Source organism: Passer montanus, unplaced genomic scaffold, assembly GCF_014805655.1.
Source record: "Passer montanus isolate IOZ18808 unplaced genomic scaffold, ASM1480565v1 scaffold5, whole genome shotgun sequence".
NCBI classification, from domain to species: Eukaryota; Metazoa; Chordata; class Aves; order Passeriformes; family Passeridae; genus Passer; species Passer montanus.
The window spans coordinates 9050719-9072147 of NW_024369929.1; the positions used below are offsets into that span (position 1 = coordinate 9050719).

The 21429-nt window shown below is 40.0% G+C and overlaps 1 protein-coding gene across 6 annotated transcripts in view; it reads left to right on the forward strand.

Annotated features, from left to right (window-relative positions):
* The window catches only part of ADAMTSL3 (ADAMTS like 3), a 172573-nt gene that overhangs the window by 131864 nt on the left and 19280 nt on the right, over positions 1-21429 (forward strand). For all 6 annotated transcript variants that reach the window (XM_039722889.1, XM_039722891.1, XM_039722893.1 and 3 more), the window contains exons 17-23: positions 6741-6870; positions 7916-8111; positions 8638-8817; positions 9583-9736; positions 13967-15047; positions 17071-17198; positions 17556-17684. In XM_039722889.1, the coding sequence (XP_039578823.1) occupies positions 6741-6870; positions 7916-8111; positions 8638-8817; positions 9583-9736; positions 13967-15047; positions 17071-17198; positions 17556-17684 (1998 nt within the window). The remainder of the gene's footprint in view (positions 1-6740; positions 6871-7915; positions 8112-8637; positions 8818-9582; positions 9737-13966; positions 15048-17070; positions 17199-17555; positions 17685-21429) is intronic.

A 21429-nucleotide genomic window follows, 5' to 3' on the forward strand; every position in this document is an offset into this window, starting at 1 on the left:
TAAGAATTTGGTGTTGTTTGGTGTTGTTGCATCTCCTGTTACTGTTACCTTAAAGTAACTATGTTGATCTGTAAGAAAACCTTCAGCTACAAGCTTTAACATATTTTTGGTTATCAGTGGAGTATTTCAAACTGCTTTCTTTCCTTCAGCAAACACTTATTGGGTAAAGTAAGGTGCAGGAAGTTGATACAGCAACTTGCTTTAGTCTTGCTGCTGCTGCAGGCGTGTCAGCTGCCAGGCCCTCAGTGGTACCAGTATGTTTGACACATCAGTAGTGGAAATGTTTAGATGATTTACCTTTTCCTAGGAACCAAAAGTGTGTGGTTTTGGAGTAAAAATTCCCATGTTTATTCCTTTTCTTCCAAAAAGCTGCCATTTTCTGCAGAACAGTAACAATACAGAGCTGTAATTATTAGGGAGATTTGCTTCCAGCCTGGCCGGCATGGAGATCAAACAGGAGCTGGTTTGGTCTGGGTGCACTGTATCACTGCCTGGGGTTCTGTGCCATATATCTGTCTGCAAGTAGTTAGGCACATTCCTGCTTGGATGTAATCGAATCTCCCTGTCGTCGTAAGTACATGTTACCAGACAAGGCTGCTGGTGTTGCTACTACTTACTGTACTTTGGGACTGAACACAGTGAGTTATGAAGTGTTAAGTGGAGGCAGTGGAATTGTGAACACACCTATATATGACAGGACTGCTGACATCAGTGGGAAGTGAAGACAGTTGTACCCATAGAAGAAATAAAAAATGTTGAAAAAGGGGAAACAGAAACAATTGGAAGTGGGGAGCGAGATAGAGCTCACAGACAGCAGCCTCCTTGGTGCTGGAGCACCAGCTCAAAGCTGGAAGACAGGAGCTGGGTTGGATGCCCCAGAATGGGATCAGCAGGATGGTAAGTGACTGATAGTGCCTCCTTTATCATTTAACACTGCTGCTTACTGAGGGTGTTGATCCATAGGAATAACAGCACCTGTGATCACAAAAGCTGGAGCATCCCCTTCCTTGTACTACCTGCAGTGGGCATTGTGACTGGCCAGGGAGGAGAGACTGTAGTCCAAGCGTGTTTGTAGCAGCATGAGATGGTAGTGACAGCTGTCGTGGATGAGTGACTCTGTTTCATTATTTTAATAAGAGAAATCCTTTCAGAAATAGGGAAATTGTACTGTAAAGCAGAAGCAAATAATTAATTTATTCCAAATTTGTAGTTCCGGTATCTCAGCTGGTTTTTGTAACATGCAGCCATTTTCTTGCCATCTTAAATCCACTTTACTGCTTTTTATCCAATGTCTTTGCCAGAGGTGTTCTAAAACTCCAAGGTTTTTGAATTTTGAGGATATCATCAGATATTTAGGATGAAATAATCTCTAGTCTTTGTCTGCTATTGCACATGTTGCAATGGCATTCTGCATCTTCAAGTGTGAGTTTGTCCTTGCAAAAGCATCCCAATGAAAGCTTGCACTTGTGCAGACTAATGGTAATTTAAGGAGCCTGCACTGAACACAGCATTGGAAGGAACTTCAAAATGACTGATGAGCAGAATCTTGTGTTCAGCTTAAATTTTGTTCCTGAGGGAGCCAAGCATGAACTCTGTTGTTGACTTCTGACCCATTCATGAATTTGTGAGATTCCCTGACCCAGAATTGTCCTGTAGGTGCTCATAGTAATCTAAAAATTTGTTTGCTATGCAGTAGAAATGACTCACTTGAAGAAGTTTGAAAGACAATATCTGTTTGTGTTTTTAAGACGTTTGTGGTATCTAGACACTGGTACTGTGTCTAGACATTTTCCTTATGTGATGCTCCTGGGAAATGTGGGAAGTTGTCAGGGTGTGTTATCAATGAGCAGCTTCAGAAGCCCCCATGTTGCTGTGCTAGTTAGGTGATTTTTCCTTTCTATCAGCTCTGGTCTTCTGGCTGCCTTGGCAAAGGCTTTCAAACAGACCAAAAATTACCTGCCGATAAATAGTTTAAGGGAACCAGACATCTCTTCTGTTTCCAGCTCACTGCAATGTACTAGCTAATGATCTCACTGTCTACTATTTTTCCATTGTGTAGTTCAAAGGAGCTGATCCATTTCTGCTAAGTTTTATGTTCAAATCTCATTTCAATTAGATGAACTCTTTCATTATAAGAAATAGATGTTGTCTGAGTTTGGAATAACCCAGTGTAATGTAAATTATATTAGGTATTTTTCTCTAATATGTATGCATCTAGCAGTGGCTATTAAAACAAATTCCTGTGGATTTCTGTATCCTCAGAACTCCCTGCCCCCGTTTCTTAGTGCTTAACTCTTTCTGAATGAGGAAAAATTCTGCAGGGTCTAAGCAGGCTGGAAGTTTTTATAGCCAATATTTGAGCAAAGTCCGAATCTCTCTTTCAGAGCTTGTCACTTGCACCTTTTTTTTAATCCTCACGCAGACTAGTCTTGTAATTCAGCCTCCTCTGGTCCCTCTGCAAACCAGATGAAAAAAATGCAGATGGAAAGATTGGGTTTTTGGATATTAGACTTACAGAGAGTGATTTGCAAGGTGTTATCAAACATCATCTTTCCAGTTCTAGAGCAGCAGCCACCCCAGTCTCGGGTCACTTGTGTGCTTCTCACACAGCATGTGAGGAGCCAAACAAGTTGAGGTTTTGAGAGCAGCTGAGTTGTTTTATGCCTCTTAGCATAATTAATGCTTCCTTCATCAGTCTTTCCATGAGTGTAAATAAAAGTTGTTGAGGCCTGTTAGTCATGGGCAGACATCACCTTTAATACCCGTAGGAAGCTCTGTAACCAGTCTAAAATCTAAAGATCTGGTTTTTTATTCAGTGCCTGAAGAAATCCCAAACTGAAAATAAGCCAGCTGTGTGCTTGGGGATCTCAAAATTTACCTTCATTTTCCCTGAATGTTTTTTTGGGTTTCTTTGTTTTTGTTTTTGTGTTCTTTTAAATCTGAAGAACTTTAGCTGTGATGTGAGAGTCCCAGATGTAAGTTTAGTTTACATAATATCATCAGTAGGGAATTAATAATCATGATGAGAATAAAGAACATACCTGAAGAGAAATGTTTTTGTTGTAATCTGTAGCATTTCTTTAGTGTTGTCAATCATTTACTACTCAATGATATTTTAAAGGGATGTTTTTAATTTTAAAAATCTCTGAACGTTTTTTAGTTTAAATATGCCTTTAGTTGCAAGAGGCAGATTTGCCTGGTTAAATGTTATTGTTGTTATTATTATTGTTGTTGTTGTTATTTATACTCCATATGCTTCAAAAATGGTTATTTGGGCCACCTAAAGTCATTACATTAGCCTAAAAATAATGAGATTAAGCAATAAATAACGTATGCATATCTTGTTATTTCCTCTATAGCCTCTGTGGCTTTGGTAACTTCAGAGCGCAGTCAAGTTGTGTTTTCAGGCTTTTGCCTGGACCATAAGGGCTAAAAGTTTACCATTTTATTTATGAGAAACCTGAGATCTCTAGAATATTAATGGATTCTAGCCAAATTTAAGAGCTCTAAGAAAAACAATGACCGTTCAGAGACTCTCATATAAAGCTGAGAGAATTTGCTCTCAGCTTGTGTTGGAGACACCTTGATACCTGGTCACTCGTATCATTTGTTTCATTAGCTGCAGATGTTGTTTACTCTCTTGCAGAACTATAAAATAGATGCACAGAGAGGCTCAAGGATATGTAGAATTTGGCATTTCTTCTGAGTTATTTTCAGCTTATAGTAAATATTTTTAAGAAGCCACCAAACTGAGACTATCTGGTGTAAATAAATGTTCTTCCTCTTCCAGGTATAGAGAATAGATCAACTTTTTTGACTTTTGCAAAGCAGCTTTCCACCCCCAGTTTCTTTGTACTTCAAAAATGCAGGAAGAGAAGTTCTGGGCTTAATTCAAGCATTTTGATCTTTTAAAACAGCTTCAAGCACTGTATATTTCATCGCACAGAAAAGATTGTAGAAGAATGTAAATGTATGTGGTTTGAATGCTGGGTTAAAATAGAAAATATTCTATTTCACTGAATAGTAGGGTAATTACTACAATAGTGCATCAGATTACTGTAAAAACACTTAATGCTCCCTGCTGCATACATAATGTTTTAGTTAAATTATCTACTATGTTTATATTATAAGCCAAGAAAGTGATACATATAAAACTTTGCTTGTTTGAATAATAGATTTTTCCATTTTCCAATCGACATAGAATAGTTTATCAGCAATTGAAGTTCCCAGCTAATGGAAATTAATAGTTTGGGGTGAGAAATCTGATTAATTGTGAAGACATTTTGACAGTTAAGTTCAAGCAAATTTAACATCAATTAAGTGCACTTATTTATTGAACAGTGTTCTTGAACTGAGAAGGAAGGAACAGGAAGGGACTTCGTGGTAGGTTTTTAACAACTCTTTAGTATCCATTTTGTACTTACAGCATCAAAACAGGGTGCAAGTTTTCTTTCATTGAGGCCCCTGTGGGGAAGAATTGCTAATGCAGTTTGTGCTCTGTACTTCAGTCAAATGAAAAACACACCACATATCAACATTTTCTTCTCTTAATGTGATTAAAGCTCTGCAGGTCCTGCTGCAAGGCGGGAACGCCTTAATGAACTCCAGGTGGCAATTTGTAGACAGACCCCATCACCTGGTATGACATGCCTTTTGTTCATTTGGCTGGCCAATTTAGCTTATATAACACCAAGATAAAAAGTTCCCTCGACATTATTGCCAATTTAGATGGTCTGAGGGGAATTTAATTTCATTCCCCTCCTTTGAGTGAGATATTAAGACAATTCTATATGTTGCAACCTGTTCCAGAGCAGAAGCATCACCCTGGAGCACAATTTTCTTACAGCAACACAGGGAGGTCAGCAAAGCTAAAGCTTGGTAGCACAGAGTAGATTATGACCTAAAATATAGATTATATGGATACTTGGCATGGACTTGTTTACTTGTCTGGTAAGACAAACCTGTTTCTAACAGAACCCAGCTCTAAATGCTTCCTTCTCTCCTGTAGACACTCAAATATGCATTTCCTATGTAAGGGGAAAGGGAAGCTGCTCCCATTAAACAAACAATTGAGGATTGACTGGAATGAAAGCTTTTGATTCCCCTACTTCTATAATAAAAAATATGCTTGTTGTTTTGTCATCTTTGGGCATTTTCATGCCTGTATTACAGTCATGGTATGTGTTGTTAAATATTTAAATATTTATTCTGAGCCTGGCTAGTAAAGTAGTTTTCCCACAATGCCTGTGTTCTTCGTTAACAGAATTATCAATACTTTGATACAAGAGAGCTGAATAGGTTGTCAATCATATTTAAGGTCAGGTCTTTTGTTCTATAAAAATTCCTCATTTGGTAGATGTAGTCAAAACATTTATATTACAAGGTCTTTCTGAACTGAAAATGAGTCCCAGAGGAGATCTCGAGGTGTACCAGAGATCCTGAAAGAAATTGGAATTTGTGTTATTCTGAAAATTGCTACTGGTTTACCCCTGCTGAGGTGTCTGAAGTAGTTGGGCTGGCTCAGGTGGGACTGTGGCCTGGGCTGGCTAATACACTGGACTGAATCAAAATTGTTATAGATGGAGGGAACATCTTTGGTTTATGAAAAAAATGACAGTGCTTGTGTACAGGAGAGAAATATTGTCCTGGGAGTGGAACTTTCTGGTCAGGTATTCCAGCCCTCTGGAATCAGAATGGCTGGTGCTCAGCAGTGTCCTTACAAAATCACTGAAGATAAGTGAAGGATAAGAAGGAAAGGAATTTAAATTCTATGAACTGGCTCTTCAAGAGCCATTTTACCTGGAAACAATAAAGGTATTTTATGATTTCAGCTCTTTTGTTCTATAGGATTTGGCTTATTAGCATTGCTTGTATAGAACAACCCAGATACACAGAATCCCCCAGGCACATCACAACCATGTTGTATTTTATGTGCATGTGAGTGAGCTTTGAAATTGAGCAAGACTTTCATACTAAAAAATATGATATATAAAATTGGATAATTGAACAAGTTTAAAATAGAAGTAGTTCACTGAATGTGTATTCACTAAGCTGTCTTGTTCTAAAGGAAACTTGCATTACGTTTCATTTTGCTCATAGAAATTTGAGCATTAGTAATCTTCCATGCTTTAGTAATAAGATCCAGGTAGCAAAAGCTGCAGATCAGAAGGTGCCAAGAATGGTAACTAGTCAGGAAAGCTCTAGGCTGGGTCAGATTTGCTGCCTTCAGCAAAACCATTGCATCTCTTGGCCACTGAGAATGGCTGACTAAACATAGAACATTTCTCCTGACTATAGATTTGCAAGTTTTCTGCATTTTTATAACAATTTTTGCAGATCTTTAGCTTTTTATTAAAGGCAAGGTAAGTGAGAAGGAATCACTTTCACCTCAGTTTTGGCAATGGAGGTAGTAGCTGGTTTAGGATCATTACTGAACCAGTAGATGCAGCCTCTGCTAGTAGCTTGACAGAAAAGCCTGGTTTTTTAAATTGGGTTTTAAAGTGGTAGAATATCAAATCAAGACTTTTAAATATCACAGAAGTAAAGTTAAGATGTAATTTCCAAATATCTTCTGAGTATTAAATATATAAACTGTCTCTGCATTCCTTTTTGCTTGAGATGTTCCTTTTAAGCCTGCTATCTAATCCAGTGCTTTTATTACCGATTATTATTCAAGAGCAAGCTTTACAGAAATCTCCTCCATCTTCAGTGTTTCATGGCTGTTTCCCTTTCAAATGCAGGGACACAGGAAGCCATTGCCATGTGTCTGCATGTAGACACAAAACAAGGTGTCAGTGAAACCCTGTGTGACAATTCCAAGAGGCCGCCCCCGATGACTCGGACCTGCAACACGGAGCTCTGCCCCCCGAGGTACCCCGTAATAATGGAATTATGTGGTGGCACAGGAAGGGTTAATGGGACTTAAATAAACATTGGCTTTCTCAGAAAGGGTTCAGATTGCAGGACTGTGGTCATGCTTTTGGGATGGAATTTCACTACTTCCGTTTTCAACAAGGTTTTGGGATTGGGGTGTTTTTTTGGTCTTGTTCACTCCTTTTCCACTCTTCATATCTCACTGATGAAATAGGGGACATTTTCTGAAATAAATCTCTTCCATGTTGAATATCTGCCAGAGTTGGAAAAAGAACCTTAACTCTCCTACTAACAGAAGGAAAATTTCAAGGATATTTCACAAAAGAAAAGCTGAGGATATTCACTTTTTATCTTTAATGAATTAAAGGAAAAATGAAATTATGATTTAAAGGCATCTCAATTTAATGCTTCTTTAGTAGCCCCATGTAGTTCTTATGTTTATTTGGAGATTATGGAGAAAGAACAAACCCAGTCTAAATCCCAGAAAACCTCTAGGTCATTTGATCGCTTGAAAGAGCCGTATGTGAGATTTTGATGTGTGCTGACTTGTTTACCCATTTCTGATCTCAGACATCCCAGATCCTTTAGAAATTGTTTCTATGTGTTTGCAGAAATTTGCTCTTGCTAAATGTAGGGAAGAAGTTAACAGGAGCAGGATGTTTTATAGAAAACATATACACATTTAAAGGAAATTTTCTAAATATAAGAAAGGTCTATTTACATATTTACATTCATCAATGTAAACATCAGCAGGTTGCCAACAGGCTGTTTTTAAGATTAACACACCAAAGGAAAATACTGGAGTTAAATTTTTCTGAAAAAGACCATTTATTACTTTATTGTTAATATATTCTGCATTTGGTCATTTATAAATCCAATTTATACTTTCGCGCTCCAGCCAAACCAAAGGGGTGTTTTAACCACTGATCACTAACTGTGCCTGCAGCTGTGCGTTTTGCTGGGCGGTGTTTGGGTGAGGCTGTTCCTTCCCCGGTGCGAGGTGTGCTGCTGCAGGTGAGCAGTTGGCTGTGTTTTGGGACAGGTGGCAGAGCGGCGCCTGGAGCCGCTGCTCGGCGAGCTGCGGGGTGGGGATCCAGAGCCGCGCCGTGTCCTGCCAGCAGCCCGGGGCTGCTGCTGCTGCTGCTGCCCACCTGTGCAAGGACCCCAAGCCTCATTCTCTACAGGCCTGCAACCAGATTGATTGTCCCCCTGCTTGGCATGCTGAGGAATGGCAACAGGTATGGCTGGGTCACAGAAAGAGCCTAAATGGGTTCCTCTGGCCGGGAACGGCTCTCCAGCACGGAAGGCAGCTCCCGACCTTCTGTGTGTGTTTCAACTTCCATCATTAGAACAAACTAACCCAAAAGCACTGCTTTAGACTCCTGTGCTGATGGGTAGTCACAGGATGAGGTGGAACTCCTTGTTAGGACTTCAGGAGGCTGGATAACTGTTATTCCACACATCATCTCTCTCCCTGTGCTCTCTAAACACAATAATCTTATTTTCTTTTTTTTGTTTTATTAACTGGTGAGCGACATAGATTTATGCATAAGATACATGTTTTTCTCTAAGATTTCTACTACTTCCATGCACTCAGGTAGTATGTTTGACATTTGAACTCCAGTTCTCATCTCCAATATATTAAATATTTTAACATTGAATTTTCCATGCTGCTTGATTTCTCATTGAAAGTAGATGTCATTTTTCAACAGCACAGATGTCCATGCAGGTGTAAATGCTCTATTTGGTCCTTCTCCTCCTTAGTGTTCACGTACCTGTGGAGGGGGGATTCAGACCCGCAGAGTGTCCTGTAAGCAGCTGCTGACAGATGGAAGTTTCCTGAAACACCCTGATGACACCTGCCAGGAACCCAAATTGCCAACTACTAAAGCATGTGCAAAAGTTGATTGTCCTCCCCAGCTGGTCTTTGGAGAATGGTCCAAGGTGAGCAAACCTCAATAATGGTGAACCAAACCCCTCCATTGCAACAAAAGCTCTGAAGTTTTCTGCCTGGGTAAATGAGCTGTTTGGAATTGCCAGGGCAGCTGAAGCTGTCCTGAACATCCTGTGCATCCCTGCCTGCAGCCAGACTGACCACAACCCCCTTCACGGGCAGTGCTTCAGTCACTGGAGGGCATTGCATGCTTTCTACCAGACAGGTTTAGCTACCAATAATTTCATGGTACAGCTTTCAAAAAGCAAATCTTTTCATTATTCTGGACTACATCCTCCTCCTTTCCTGTTCAATGCAAGCTTGCTACCACTCCCCATTCAAAATGATTTAGAAAATTTAATTTAGAATTTGCAATAACAGTTTCATGCAATACAACCTAAGAGAGAGGGTTGAGAGACTTGCCAGAGACTCTTTAGAATCTGCTAAGTTGTTTCTCTCAGATACCAGATCTCATTGCTCTGTTTTGCCCATGGCTGGGCATAAATACTGTCATGTTGCTTTAATTCATAACTTGCTTGCTGGAGAAACTGTCTTATATTCTTACTGCCTGGAAAAGTGGAGAGAGTTTAATAACTAATATTAGAGTCTAATAACAAGACAACACAAGGATTCCTATGAAGTAAAGTGTGTGTACTCTTTCAGAACTAAAAAAAAATTTAAAATATTAAAAGAAAACCACCAAAGAAACTAGTTTAAAATTAGTGTGTGTGGTGTGGAGCACCAGGTTTAGCTTGACTGCATCCTTCCTTTCACAGTGCTCAGTAAGCTGTGGTGTTGGAATCCAGAGAAGGAAACTTGCCTGCCAAAACCTAACAGCAAAGGGCCAATATGTCACGTTAAATGGATCGATGTGCAGTGCTCTGTCTCCTTCACTGCTTGTAAGGTCTTGTCAGATGAATGCCTGCAACAGTAAGTATGTGACTTTATCTGGTTCCTGGCTGATTTGGAATGATCTATTTATAAAGTGAAATCTGTATGCACATTAATTCACTCATCTCCCTATACTATCACAACATAATCTGGCACAAACTGAGTGTCATAATTGCTATACCAGTAATAACAGCATTGCTTTTATTTTTATTTCTACCACTCAAAACCAAAGGTTATGATCTCAAGAAGTAGTTTTTGAGTATATATTATGGTATATACCTCTCACCCTCATTCTTATGCATAATTTGATCTGATTTTTCCTTTATCATTTACATTATTCCAACTCGGGGGGAAAAAAAGAAAAATTAATACTTTAACATAAATTACAAAGGACATTAGAAAAGATAAGAATCCAGTTCTGCCTTGTCTTTTCTCTGTATGTTTGTATTATACTGGACATTTTGCTTAACGTGGTGGAATTCAAAACCTGAAACTCTGTGCCAGTGATAATTTTAGGTGTAATTTCTATCTTTCCTTGCAAAAACTACAATCCTGGCCTTGTTAGCTGCACAGGGAGTGGTGACAGTACAGACATTCTTTGAAAAATCTGATGTTTAATTACTGTCTATATAAGAATCTTTTCAGAAGGATTGTCTATGGAAATTGTATAATTTGGGCACAAATGGGTTATGATACTGATGGCAGTTGCACTAATTGTTTAACAGCAATGGGAAAACCTCTCTGACATAGTGTTCAATTACATATGCTAATTTATAATAGGCAGATCTAAATGCAGTCTCCTTATGTCTGAACCTGTGCTCCTCTTCCTTTATAATGGAGAGTGTTGGTTTGGAAATCTGGGGAGCAGGGGGCTGAGAAGAAAGGGAAGAAAAAAAGAGCTTTTAGTTTTGAGCTGGGGGAAAACAAAAAGCCTTTATCAATGACCTGGTTCTGATCACAGGTCAGACACAGCCATGTTTTGACTCAGCTCGTAGTGTCGTGAAGAAATAGCTACTTTATACATTTTGAAGCTTTGCTTTAGAAATTATTCACAAAACAACATAAGAAATAGAATAATTACTGATTCATACATAATATGAAACTTCTTTTCCTGGCCTGCATTTCAGATTAACATGCCAAAATCCTGAGGTTCAAAACTCCACTTAAATAAAGCCCTGTGGACTTTCAGGAATGTCCTTGGCATAAGGTTTAATAAAATATTTTGAGTTGCATATCTATCTGAATTTAATTAATTGTGGATAGTTGAATGGCAGTGGAGCTGGTTTGCAAATTGCTTAGTTCAGACTGATATTAATGTTACTGTGTCAGCTTCCAGCACAGTGCCTAGAGAGCAGCACAGGGCTGCAGAGAGAGCAAAATCAGCCAGAATGGGTGCAGATCAAAGCCATGGAGAGAATCACTGTCCTCTCCCTCCATTTCCACCCCCCTGTGGAGCAAGGAAGCCTTTGCAGCTCAGATCTGCCTGGTGATTCTCTGACAGTGCAGCAGGAGGGCAGGGGAAGGTGTGAGGCTGCTCCACACCTGCAGCTCCTGCTTGGGTCGTGCAGGAGGAGCCAGGGCTGGGACAGCAGCAGGCTTTGGATTCCCAGGAACATGCAGGAGGCATCTCCTCTGTGTCTACATCTCCTCTGTAGGACAAGGAGTGGTGTGGATAGGTGAGGAGCAGTGTGGTGTGAGTGCTGTTGGGGGTTCTTGCCTTGGAGAGCAGTGTCTAAATCTCCCTCCTCAAGATCATGCTTCTGTGACTCACAGGAGTGCCTTTTTTACTGTCTCATGACAATGCTGAGTCATTTTAGACTTAATCTTTTACCCTGTGACTGGTAATTGTAGCTGTTTTCTGACTTAGGAGTGCTTATTAAGTAGAAACATTCCTGACTCCAGGCTCTGTGAAATAGGAAATAACACCAGTCTAGCCCTGAGGTCACCAGGATCTGAAACCCAGCTGAAGCTGTTCAGGACCATTACAGGTCACAGATGCAGATGGATTTGTATCAGGTGATAATGAGGTCCAAAAGCTCCAGCACATATTCCTTAAGATTTGCCTTTACCCTCCCAAACAGTCCATTACCTCAGCAGCTGCAAGATTGAATGACAGTAAGGACCTAGAGAATGCAAAGTTATGTGGCCTTATACATTCATATGACCTTATATATTTATATGGCCTGCCATCCACAACTCTGAACTTTGTTTCACTCTCAGCCTTGCTCACCAGTCACCAGTAAAAATACACACACCCTTCAGTGTTGAGCTGCTAATGAGAGTTAGTGGTCTGTCTTTTTTTAAAGAAATGAAATGGATGAGACTTGTTAACATATTTATAAGTATGCACTGGGTTTAATTCTAAGCTGGAATAACTAGTGTAAACAGACCACAGCCTGAAGTATTTTAATTTGTGTGTTTAAAGTTACACTTACTGTGTCTGTAAGTTGGATTTTGGAAATAGAAGATTTAATACTGGAACGCTTCCCTGAAAATAAATATTTGGGGCCCAATAACTTATTAAAAACAGGACGCTACTTTAATAATTTTAGTAAACTGAGTGCCTAAAACAATGTAATTGTTGTACCATGTGAAATGGTTGAGGGAGCCTTGTGTCTGGATAACAAATGCCGATTTAAAAACTGTGTAATTATGAAACCATGATATCCCCACAGGTCTGAACTCATTACCCAAAACATTGAAAATAACCATTTTGTTTTATAAGCATAAGAACGCACTCCAGGGTGTAGTTCCTATAGTGTACACACTTATTGAATGCCTGAAGCATTTAGCTTTTCACCTATTTCTTCACAGCATATTTGGAGCACATGCATACGCAGCTTTTGGGTATCATTCCTGTGCCATCCCTGTAGTTGTCTCTTCACTTGAGTACCTCCCAAGTGGAAAAGCAGTACTGATTTCAGATTCAGGCGAGCTGAGAAGTGCTGTGATGCCTGTGTCCATTTCCTGACCCATCAGTTCCTTCTGCGGGCTCTGAGTTTTGTCTCTGTCACATACCATAGTGCTGGGTCACCAAACACAACGGGGTTTTCTAGCAGCAACATCATTGTTTCCTGAATCTTCCCATGTTGGATTCCACCCGGCCTGGCCTGGCTCGGGGTGTGTGCCCCTGCCCTGCAGGGCTTTGTCCCTCCCTGCTCAGTGCTCTCAGCCAGGCTGGCTCTGCTGACCACAGCGGGCACGCTGCTGCCAGCCGTGAGCCAGCACAGCAGCACCCCAAGCACTGCAGTGCCCTGTGCCTCCCAGCTCTGCTGGGAAAGCCTGCCCGTGGTGGTGCTCATCCTGGCAGATCCCTGGAAACATTCCAGCATCTGCATCCTGGCAGATCCCTAGAAACATTCCAGCATCCTCATCCAGGCAGATCTCTAGAAACCTCCAGCATCCAGGTGCCTGCAGTTTAGTGCAGGAGGAGCTTTGTAACACCCACTGTCTCTATACCCAGCCTGCATGAAGCTTTATGCTGTTATTGCCTGCTTTTGTAATTCATCTGATCACTCTATTCAGCCTCTCAAAATTCTGCCTTATTTCTCTCTTTCCTCGCTTCCCTCCCTACTTTCTTGGCACAGCACTGTCAGCAAGTTATCTTTCAACCCTAATGAATTACCCTCAGCCTGTGATTACAGGGTGGCTTTGCCTGTTGCATGTGCTGTGTCTTCACTGACTGTTTCTTTCACCTCCTGCACTGCTATCAGTTTGGCTTGACTCAGGCAACCAGCACAGCCAGCCAACATTTTAAATAAGAGTCAAGGGGAGCCTTACATTTTGGATAGATTTTGTTTTATTTAGGCCATTCTGCACTCAACAGTGCTCAAATGTGGGGAAAGTGATAATGTGTTCACATTTTTTTAATTCAGTTTTTTCATTTCCATCATGCCTAGCCTTTCTGAGGCAGCAGTAGGAAATATAACTGGAATATGAACATATATATGGAGTAATATATAGTATATGTACATATGCTTTCATATATGTGTGCACTATCTATGTCCTTCATATGGGTATATGTTGCCTATATCCTGTCATTGTTAGATTTGGGTAAGAAGCAATAGAATTCTTGGCCAAAGCAAGGGAATGTTATGGTTTCATGTTGTTCATATTTCTGCATTTTTGTGACTCAGATAAAAGCTCTGTGTGTTGCAGTCTGACTTGAACAAAGTCAGGGAAAGCTCTTTCAAGCATTCTGTGAAAAACAGATTTTGTAAGCATGACTGCCAATGACTAGATGCTTTTCAACACACTGTTTTCTTGCAGAGATCAAGCCCAAGCTTCCAGCAAAGTTTTCTGCCCACGGACCTCAGATTGTCAGCATTCACCGAGTTTATATTCAGACACGGCCAGAGAAGCGCATTAATTTTACCATAGGAAGCCGAGCCTACTTACTCCCAAAAACATCTGTGGTAATTAAGTGCCCCGTGCGAAGGTTCCAGAAGTCCCTTATCCGCTGGGAGAAAGATGGACAGCACTTACAAAACTCCAAAAGGCTTGGCATCACTAAGTCAGGCTCGCTGAAAATCCACTGTCTGGAAGCTGCGGATATCGGCGTGTACCGGTGCATTGCAGGCTCTGTACACGAAACCTTTGTGCTCAAGCTCATCGGGACTGACAACAGGCTCATCGAGCCCCTGCCCCCTCCAAAGCAGCCCAGCCAGACCAGAGACCCAGATCACAACGAGGCCAACAGCCTCGGGGCCAAGTGGCACAAGATGAGCAAAATGTGGCAAATGTGGAGCAAGAAGAACGAGCTCTACCTGGGTGACAGGCAAGTCAGCGATCAGCCGTTCCTGCGGAGCCTTGGGAGCTTCGGGAGCAATTCAGCAGAAGACTTCAGCTCTCGAGAGTTCAGGAACAAGCGCCTGGAGGCTGCAGTTCTCCAGGGTGCCTACAGCATGGACACCGCTCAGTTCGAGGAGCTCATGAGCAACATGAGCCAGCTCATTGAAACTGGAGAAGTCAGCGATGACCTGGCATCCCAGCTCATCTACCAGTTGATTGCTGAATTATCCAGGCATCCACAACCAGCTGCTGAAAAATGGAAGGGGGCCCAGGATGAGAAAGTTTCCTCGAAACTCCCAAGCAAATCACCAAACGAATCCGAACGCTTCAGCACAAAAACGGTCGATAAGTTAATGTTTGACCAGAAGGTTCCAGTTATTATGAGGCAAAAGGAAATTCCTCAAGTTTCCTTCAACAAAACAGTAACAGTACGAATTGGAAATACAGTTTTTCTGACCAAGAATACTCATGCTGTCAATCTACTGTGTGAAACAGTTGGTATGAGTGAAGTGAAATATACTTGGACAAAAGATGGCGAGACATTAAAAGCCTCTGCAAAGTAAGTAAATAGCTTCTCTTTTACTTTTGAATGACTTACTGTGTTGCTGTCGACGGAAAAAATCCACCCTGCTGTGCCATATTAGAGCATACTGTTGTAAAAATGAGATAAGCATGGCCACTGGGCCTTCCATCTTTCTAGTTAAGTTATTTATTTTTATTCTTTCAAGTGTCTGTCACGTTGTTTGGCTTCACTGACATCCAAGTGTTTGGCCATTTCCAGGGTACTACGTAGGAAGATTTACTATTTTTATAAGGTGAAGTGTTTTGGATGTCCTGGCTGTATTTTTTGTTCTGCTTTAATCATTTCAGCTGTGTCAGAAAAAGAGCAGATTTACCCTCAAATTAGAGAGGCTATTGGATTCACTCAGATACTAAATACAGTGGGAACACATTAAAAACATCTGCCATGGTATAGATGAAAAGAAGTCTTAGCTCTTACTCATTTTAAGAAGGGAAAATGTAAATGGTACCCAAACCATTCTTCAACACACTATTTAAGTATTACTGGAGCTGCATAACTTCAGTTGAAAAAGAAAAATATGAGCTTTTATGGATGTTTTTCAATACTTCAAAATATTTCTGTTGAGGACAGTGAAATTCAGAATAATAAAGAACCTGTATTACCATCACATTTGAGAGCTGACAAATGAGTACAGCAAGCTGTTACAATCAGATATTTGCTCAAGACTGAGCAAATACTTCTACTTCAGTGCTGATAAATTAGAAGCTCACCTGGTAATATTAACATTAACTTTGTGTGTGAACCTCTTGGAATTATAGCTAGCTCTTGAGTAATGAAAAAACTGGTTCTGAAATGATAAAGACACTCTTGGATATTTCTCAACATATTTAACTGATTAAATGCACTGCCAAGAAAAATATACTTCTGCAGGGCTATCAATTAAAGCAAAGACACCCAAACTAAGCCATTTCAAAAACTGAAAATGTTTTTGGAATCATGTAGCTCCCACCAGTTATGTTTATTTTGTGAAATGTGCATAATTTTCCATTAATTTGTAGCAAGTTATACTTCAGTTTTTGTGGACATTATGGTGTTTTGTTTATTCACGAGTATGTTTGCTTCCTAATTTTAGCCCAGACTGATATTCTTGCACTTCAGGCATATATTAGCAGAGTAGGTTTTATTTCCTAATTTTTTCCCAGTAAGGTTTCTTATGCACAATCCTACATATATGTATGTGGACCCAAAAGTGATGTTAATAGCATTGCATCTGAAAGAGTGTGAGGAGGTAAGTGGTCTTTGTCAGGTTTGTAAAGAAGGATGTACTAGAGTCATGCATGAGGTGGCTTGTTTTGATGAGACACGGGCATTTTTTATATTATTTTTTGTTAATCTATTATGTAAATGTACTTAGTGTGGGACAACACCAGCTGCAGGTTTTTGGGATGTGCTGAGTGTATGGCAAGCCATGTAACTTAGTGCTGAGAAATGTAACAGAAGAGAAAATTTGTTATTTTCATCCTCTTCCCCAAGCTGTGATCCTCCTCAGAGGACAGGCAAAGTACTCAAGACACCTCTGAGGTTTTGGTGGAAGACTTAACTTCAATGATGATATTTTTAAAAAGCCCCAACAACCCCAGCCCCATAGTAATTTGAAAGTCAGATCAGGCCATAGATTTGTGAATTCCCCAATCCTGCTGAAAACCAAGCTTGCTCTGGAGAGATCAATTTCTTGCCAAGCCTAATACTTTTAATTGTGGTATTCTGATTTATTCACACTTTTGTGCCCAGGGGATCCTGGTTTGTGGTAGCAAATGCACTGCCCTTCAAAGGGCTGCAAGTAGGACACAGCCCTGCAGGAGAAGATCTGAACAATCCTCTCTGTGTGTATCCCTGAGCTCTCCCCTTCTGCCACCAGAGAGGAGGCAGAGCTGTGACTGCCTGTGCTGCTCTGCATCTGCAAACTCCTAAAAAGGAGCTTTGCTGCAACTCTTGCAAGGGGATTCAGCTGGGTTTGTCCCAGGGTAGTAACCCTTGTGTTTCCTTGGTTATTGTGCAGGGTGATCCTGGACACAACTGGAAAAGTGCAGATTCGGAATCCTACTCAAAGGGATCTTGGTACCTATGGATGCCTGGTTGTTAATGACTCTGGTTTTGACATGGAAACATCACTGCTGTTGCGTGCAGGTAAAACAGTGGCATTCCACAAAACCAGGCTTTTACACACACACACATATATACACATAGACATAGACATATATGTGTGTATAAATATATGCATATAAACACCCATACTCACTGCAATTGAACTAGTTTCTTTTATTGGCAGCCCATGAAAGTCTGCCTGATTTAATAGGCAGCAGTAAGATGGTCTTGTTGCTCTAAAACCTCAGCAGGTGTGAACTCAGTCTGCCTGTATCTGTTGCACCTGTCTTTTCTGGCTGCTGCTTTGCAGACTGAATTCTGTTCCAAACACGATTAATTTAAATACAAGGTCTATGTTTAAAAGTTAAATAAAGCTTTAATATCCCTTTCATTTCAAAGAGATGCCTGTCATCTTGTCCTCTGTGTTAAATATGACAAATCTGGAAGCCAGCAGTTTCTCAACAGTTGTTGGAGGTACAATCGTGGCAAGAATTGGAGCAAATATTTTGATTGAATGTCCAGTGAAAGGTAAGTAAGAACTGCACTGGTGTTGCTTGTAATGTTGGAATCAGGAATTTACCTTTTATCTTGAAATAAATTACCTTCAGTGAAGGCTGAAAACCATTGATCATTAGTGGTTTTTTTTAGGCATGTCACCTGCACCAATCTTATTTATTTTCTCCTGTCACTTCAATTTACATACACATCTGTATGTTCAGGGTTTCCCTAAAATGGGCTTTCTTTCCAAGAAGTGGTCTAGGGCTGCTACAGAGCTTAAAGCCCACCAGGATATGGGGCTATTTTGCTGCAATAGAGCATGGCCAGCTGACTTGCTCATCAAAGAACTTTCCTTATCCCTGTTGGAGATGCACATCTGTCTAGACTATTGTTAAAACTGAAAATGAAATCTCCAGCCGTAGCCTAATAGAACTTTAAACCTGCTGGTGAAGTAAACTCACCTTTTAGATCCATCAGTCTGCAGCTGCAGTGAGGAAACAAAGGAAAGTGCCAAGCTATGAGAGACTACAGATATTTTCTAGCTCAACATCTGTGGAGGAAGAATAATATCAATCAGAATTAACAAGCATTAAGCAGTTCACTGCTGCATTTTACTTTCTAACCCTTTGCTGGAAAGGTACCTATTTTCTTTTTAATCTCACCATTGCTATCTGTGAGGTTTAAAGTGTAATATTTCAGTCACAGCAGCAATATTCTGTCAAACATTTAATAAGCTGAGCTCAGCCTTTTGTGAAGATGATGTGTGAAAGTGCAAATAACCACGAGCGTTGCAAGTGAGTGCAAAGAACGACCTCAGAGCAGCCAGTGTGCTGCTCACATTTATGTGCTGGGAAATGCATATCAGAGGGTGTTGATACTGAAGCAGGGTAGTGATAGAAATATATATATGCAAATAGCTCTGCATACAATAGTGGCGCCAGGCTGACATATATTAGGACATGTGGCTCTGCTATTCACCGTTGTACCAAGGCTAATTCTTTGATGAAGTAATATTTTCCAACTATAGTTTGGCAACTCTGTGTATAACTGACCTACATCTCAAATTCAGCAGAGAGTTCATGTCACACTGTTAATATTAATATTGTTAGGATGGGTAAGCAGTTAGCAATTTAAATATAAATTAATATTTTCACATGGGACTGTAGATTTCCAAATGCTTTAGAATTGTATATATTGGTGAGCCAAACTTTAGTTATGCTGAGACACCAGTGTTGACTTAGAAAATGATTTATCTAATTGCTTTATTTCCTGTCACTGCCAAGGAAGTAAGTATTACTGTTTGTGAATAAAATAGAGCTTGCATGTCTTAAAATGTCACCAAGTCTAGAAGCAGAAAAACTTTTGCAATGATGTAAGCAGAGTTTTCCTGTTCTTCTTTCCTTAATGGAAAGTAATAAACCACTGACTTCAGAAGATTGAATTTAATAGCACCTTATGCTGATACGTTTGTCTGATGGGTGGGACCCAAAAAATGTGTCCATTTGCAGTGTAGGAGGATGAGAACTTCATTGTGAATGCTGATAAAAGATGATGTGAATGATCAGACCTGCAAAAGCAATGATAAGAGAGTCCTTCTTGTAGAGTCAGGGACACCTTGGCTGGATCTGCAGCACCTCTTCCTCGCTGCCCTTCCTCCTGCCTGCTCTGCAGAGGATGGGTTTGCCCTGGGAGTGAAACTGAGTGAAACATCACAGGATGAGCCTTTGTGTTCTCCGTGTTCTGCCAGGAGTTTATTCAGGATCACACAGACATTCTGTGGACATCTTTCACACAGACGTTACTCAGGCAGATTTCTCACTGCTGTCACATCTGGTCTTTGGGACTCCTGCTAGCCCCCAAAATCGTTCTCCACAAGAAGAACCATCTAATGAATAAACTGTCTGTGTGCATGAGATTATTAGTGCCATGTCAGTAGTAGAATTATTACTTTTAAATTTCTTGGCTGCAGTGACCTCTGAGGGGTTTTTTTTCTGTAGAATGAACAACCTAAAGGACATTTTAAGAGTTTTTCAATCCATAGTTTCTTCTACAAAGAAACTGACCTATTGAAGATATAAACTTTAATCTTTTATGCAGTATTGGCCATTTGGGTACAAATATTTTTTCCTTTATCGTTGTTGCTAATTTGGTTCTTTCATCCTTTTGAAATCCTTTCTCTCACACTCCAAAAATCATATTGAGATTAGAAAGAGCTCTTTGAATTTCTGAAGACCAGTGTGTTCTAGTGAACAGAAGAGCATCAAAGAACAGAATAAGAAAAGTTAGCTGAACTGTACAAACTGATGGTTTCTCTTTTCTCTTTTTAGTTTATAACAAGACTATTTTTCCACTAATTATAATAAACTCACTTTTATAGCTCCCACACGAGCATATGTTAGAAGATATTCATAAATTCTGAGTAGATTCATATTCCATTCTTACAGCCAAGAGCTTTTCAATCAACACACATGGTATAAATATCAATACTGATTGCTCCAAATTGCTCTTGGATAACATTTATTGCATTTGCAGAAAAAAACTTCTTGTGATTATTGCTAAAATAAACTAAAACTGTCAGACTCCATTTATTACAAAAACTTTGAAAGTTCTAAGTTGAAGTAGAATAGAAGGAAGAGTGGAAAGACGAATAAAATGTGCATTGTCTGCCGCTTGCTGGTGAGAGCAGGGAAGTGACACACACTGAGCTGGGGTTGTTTACACTTCTCTTTGCAGCTCTGAAATATCTTGGCACACAGGCCTTGAAAAGCAGAATCTGCACCTTCATCCAAATGCTGCATTCCTATGAATACATTTTGGCTCTCTAATAATAACATACTGATAAAAAATTGTGAGAAACACACAAAGCCTGTTGTATCTTTTTGCACAGAATTTTCACAAAGGTGGACCAAGTACTTGCTGTCAGTGTTGGAACTTGAAACAGGTCCAGAAAAATCAAGATTTTGATTTTCCATCTGTTGCTTCATTTACCCACACTATTCCAAATGTAACTGTGATGCTGTTCTTTGTCTTCTATGCTTAACCCCTTTAGAAGACATCAGTGAAGAAATATAGAAGTTTAATACATAGGATTTTGGCTCCTAATTTATTTTAGGTTTTTCTGTATGTTCTAGAGAATATCAATAATAGATTTCAAAAGTTTCCAGATTTTTTTTATGACAAAAGTGTCCAGATTTATTTTATGACAAAGGAAAGACAGTATTTATAATTAGTACAATAGAAGGAAAATCTTTTATTCTTATGCTTTTTACAGTAAGTGTTTCTTCATTAGAGTTTTTGTTGGGATCAGGCTTAAGCAGGAAGAACTGAAAGATATTCAAAAGCTTAATTGTGTTTTCCTTTGTGTCTGGTAACAGTCTGGGAACATGAAAACTGAATCCCTTTGGATATAACTAAACTGAAGGGTGTGCCTGGGGACTGTACCTCATACTTTGCCAGTATTATGGGCAGTATGGGCTGAGGGTCCAGACAAGGTTGACTTCATAGTCCAAAGCAACCCTCATCAAACACACACTGGGTGTCTTTTGCGACCTTGGTACCTACCAGGTCTCTATAAGAACACATTCCTGATGCCTTCCACTACTTTCTGAGGCAGATAGAGCCTCAGGGAGGTGGGGGAAATCCATAAATTGAAATTGTTTTCAGCAGTTTTTTTTCCCCTCTCACAGCTTTGATAATTTGAAAATAATTTTCCTTTAAATTTCTAGTTCAGGAAGGGTTAAGGTGGACTGTTAGAGCAAGGTAAAATGTCAAATAC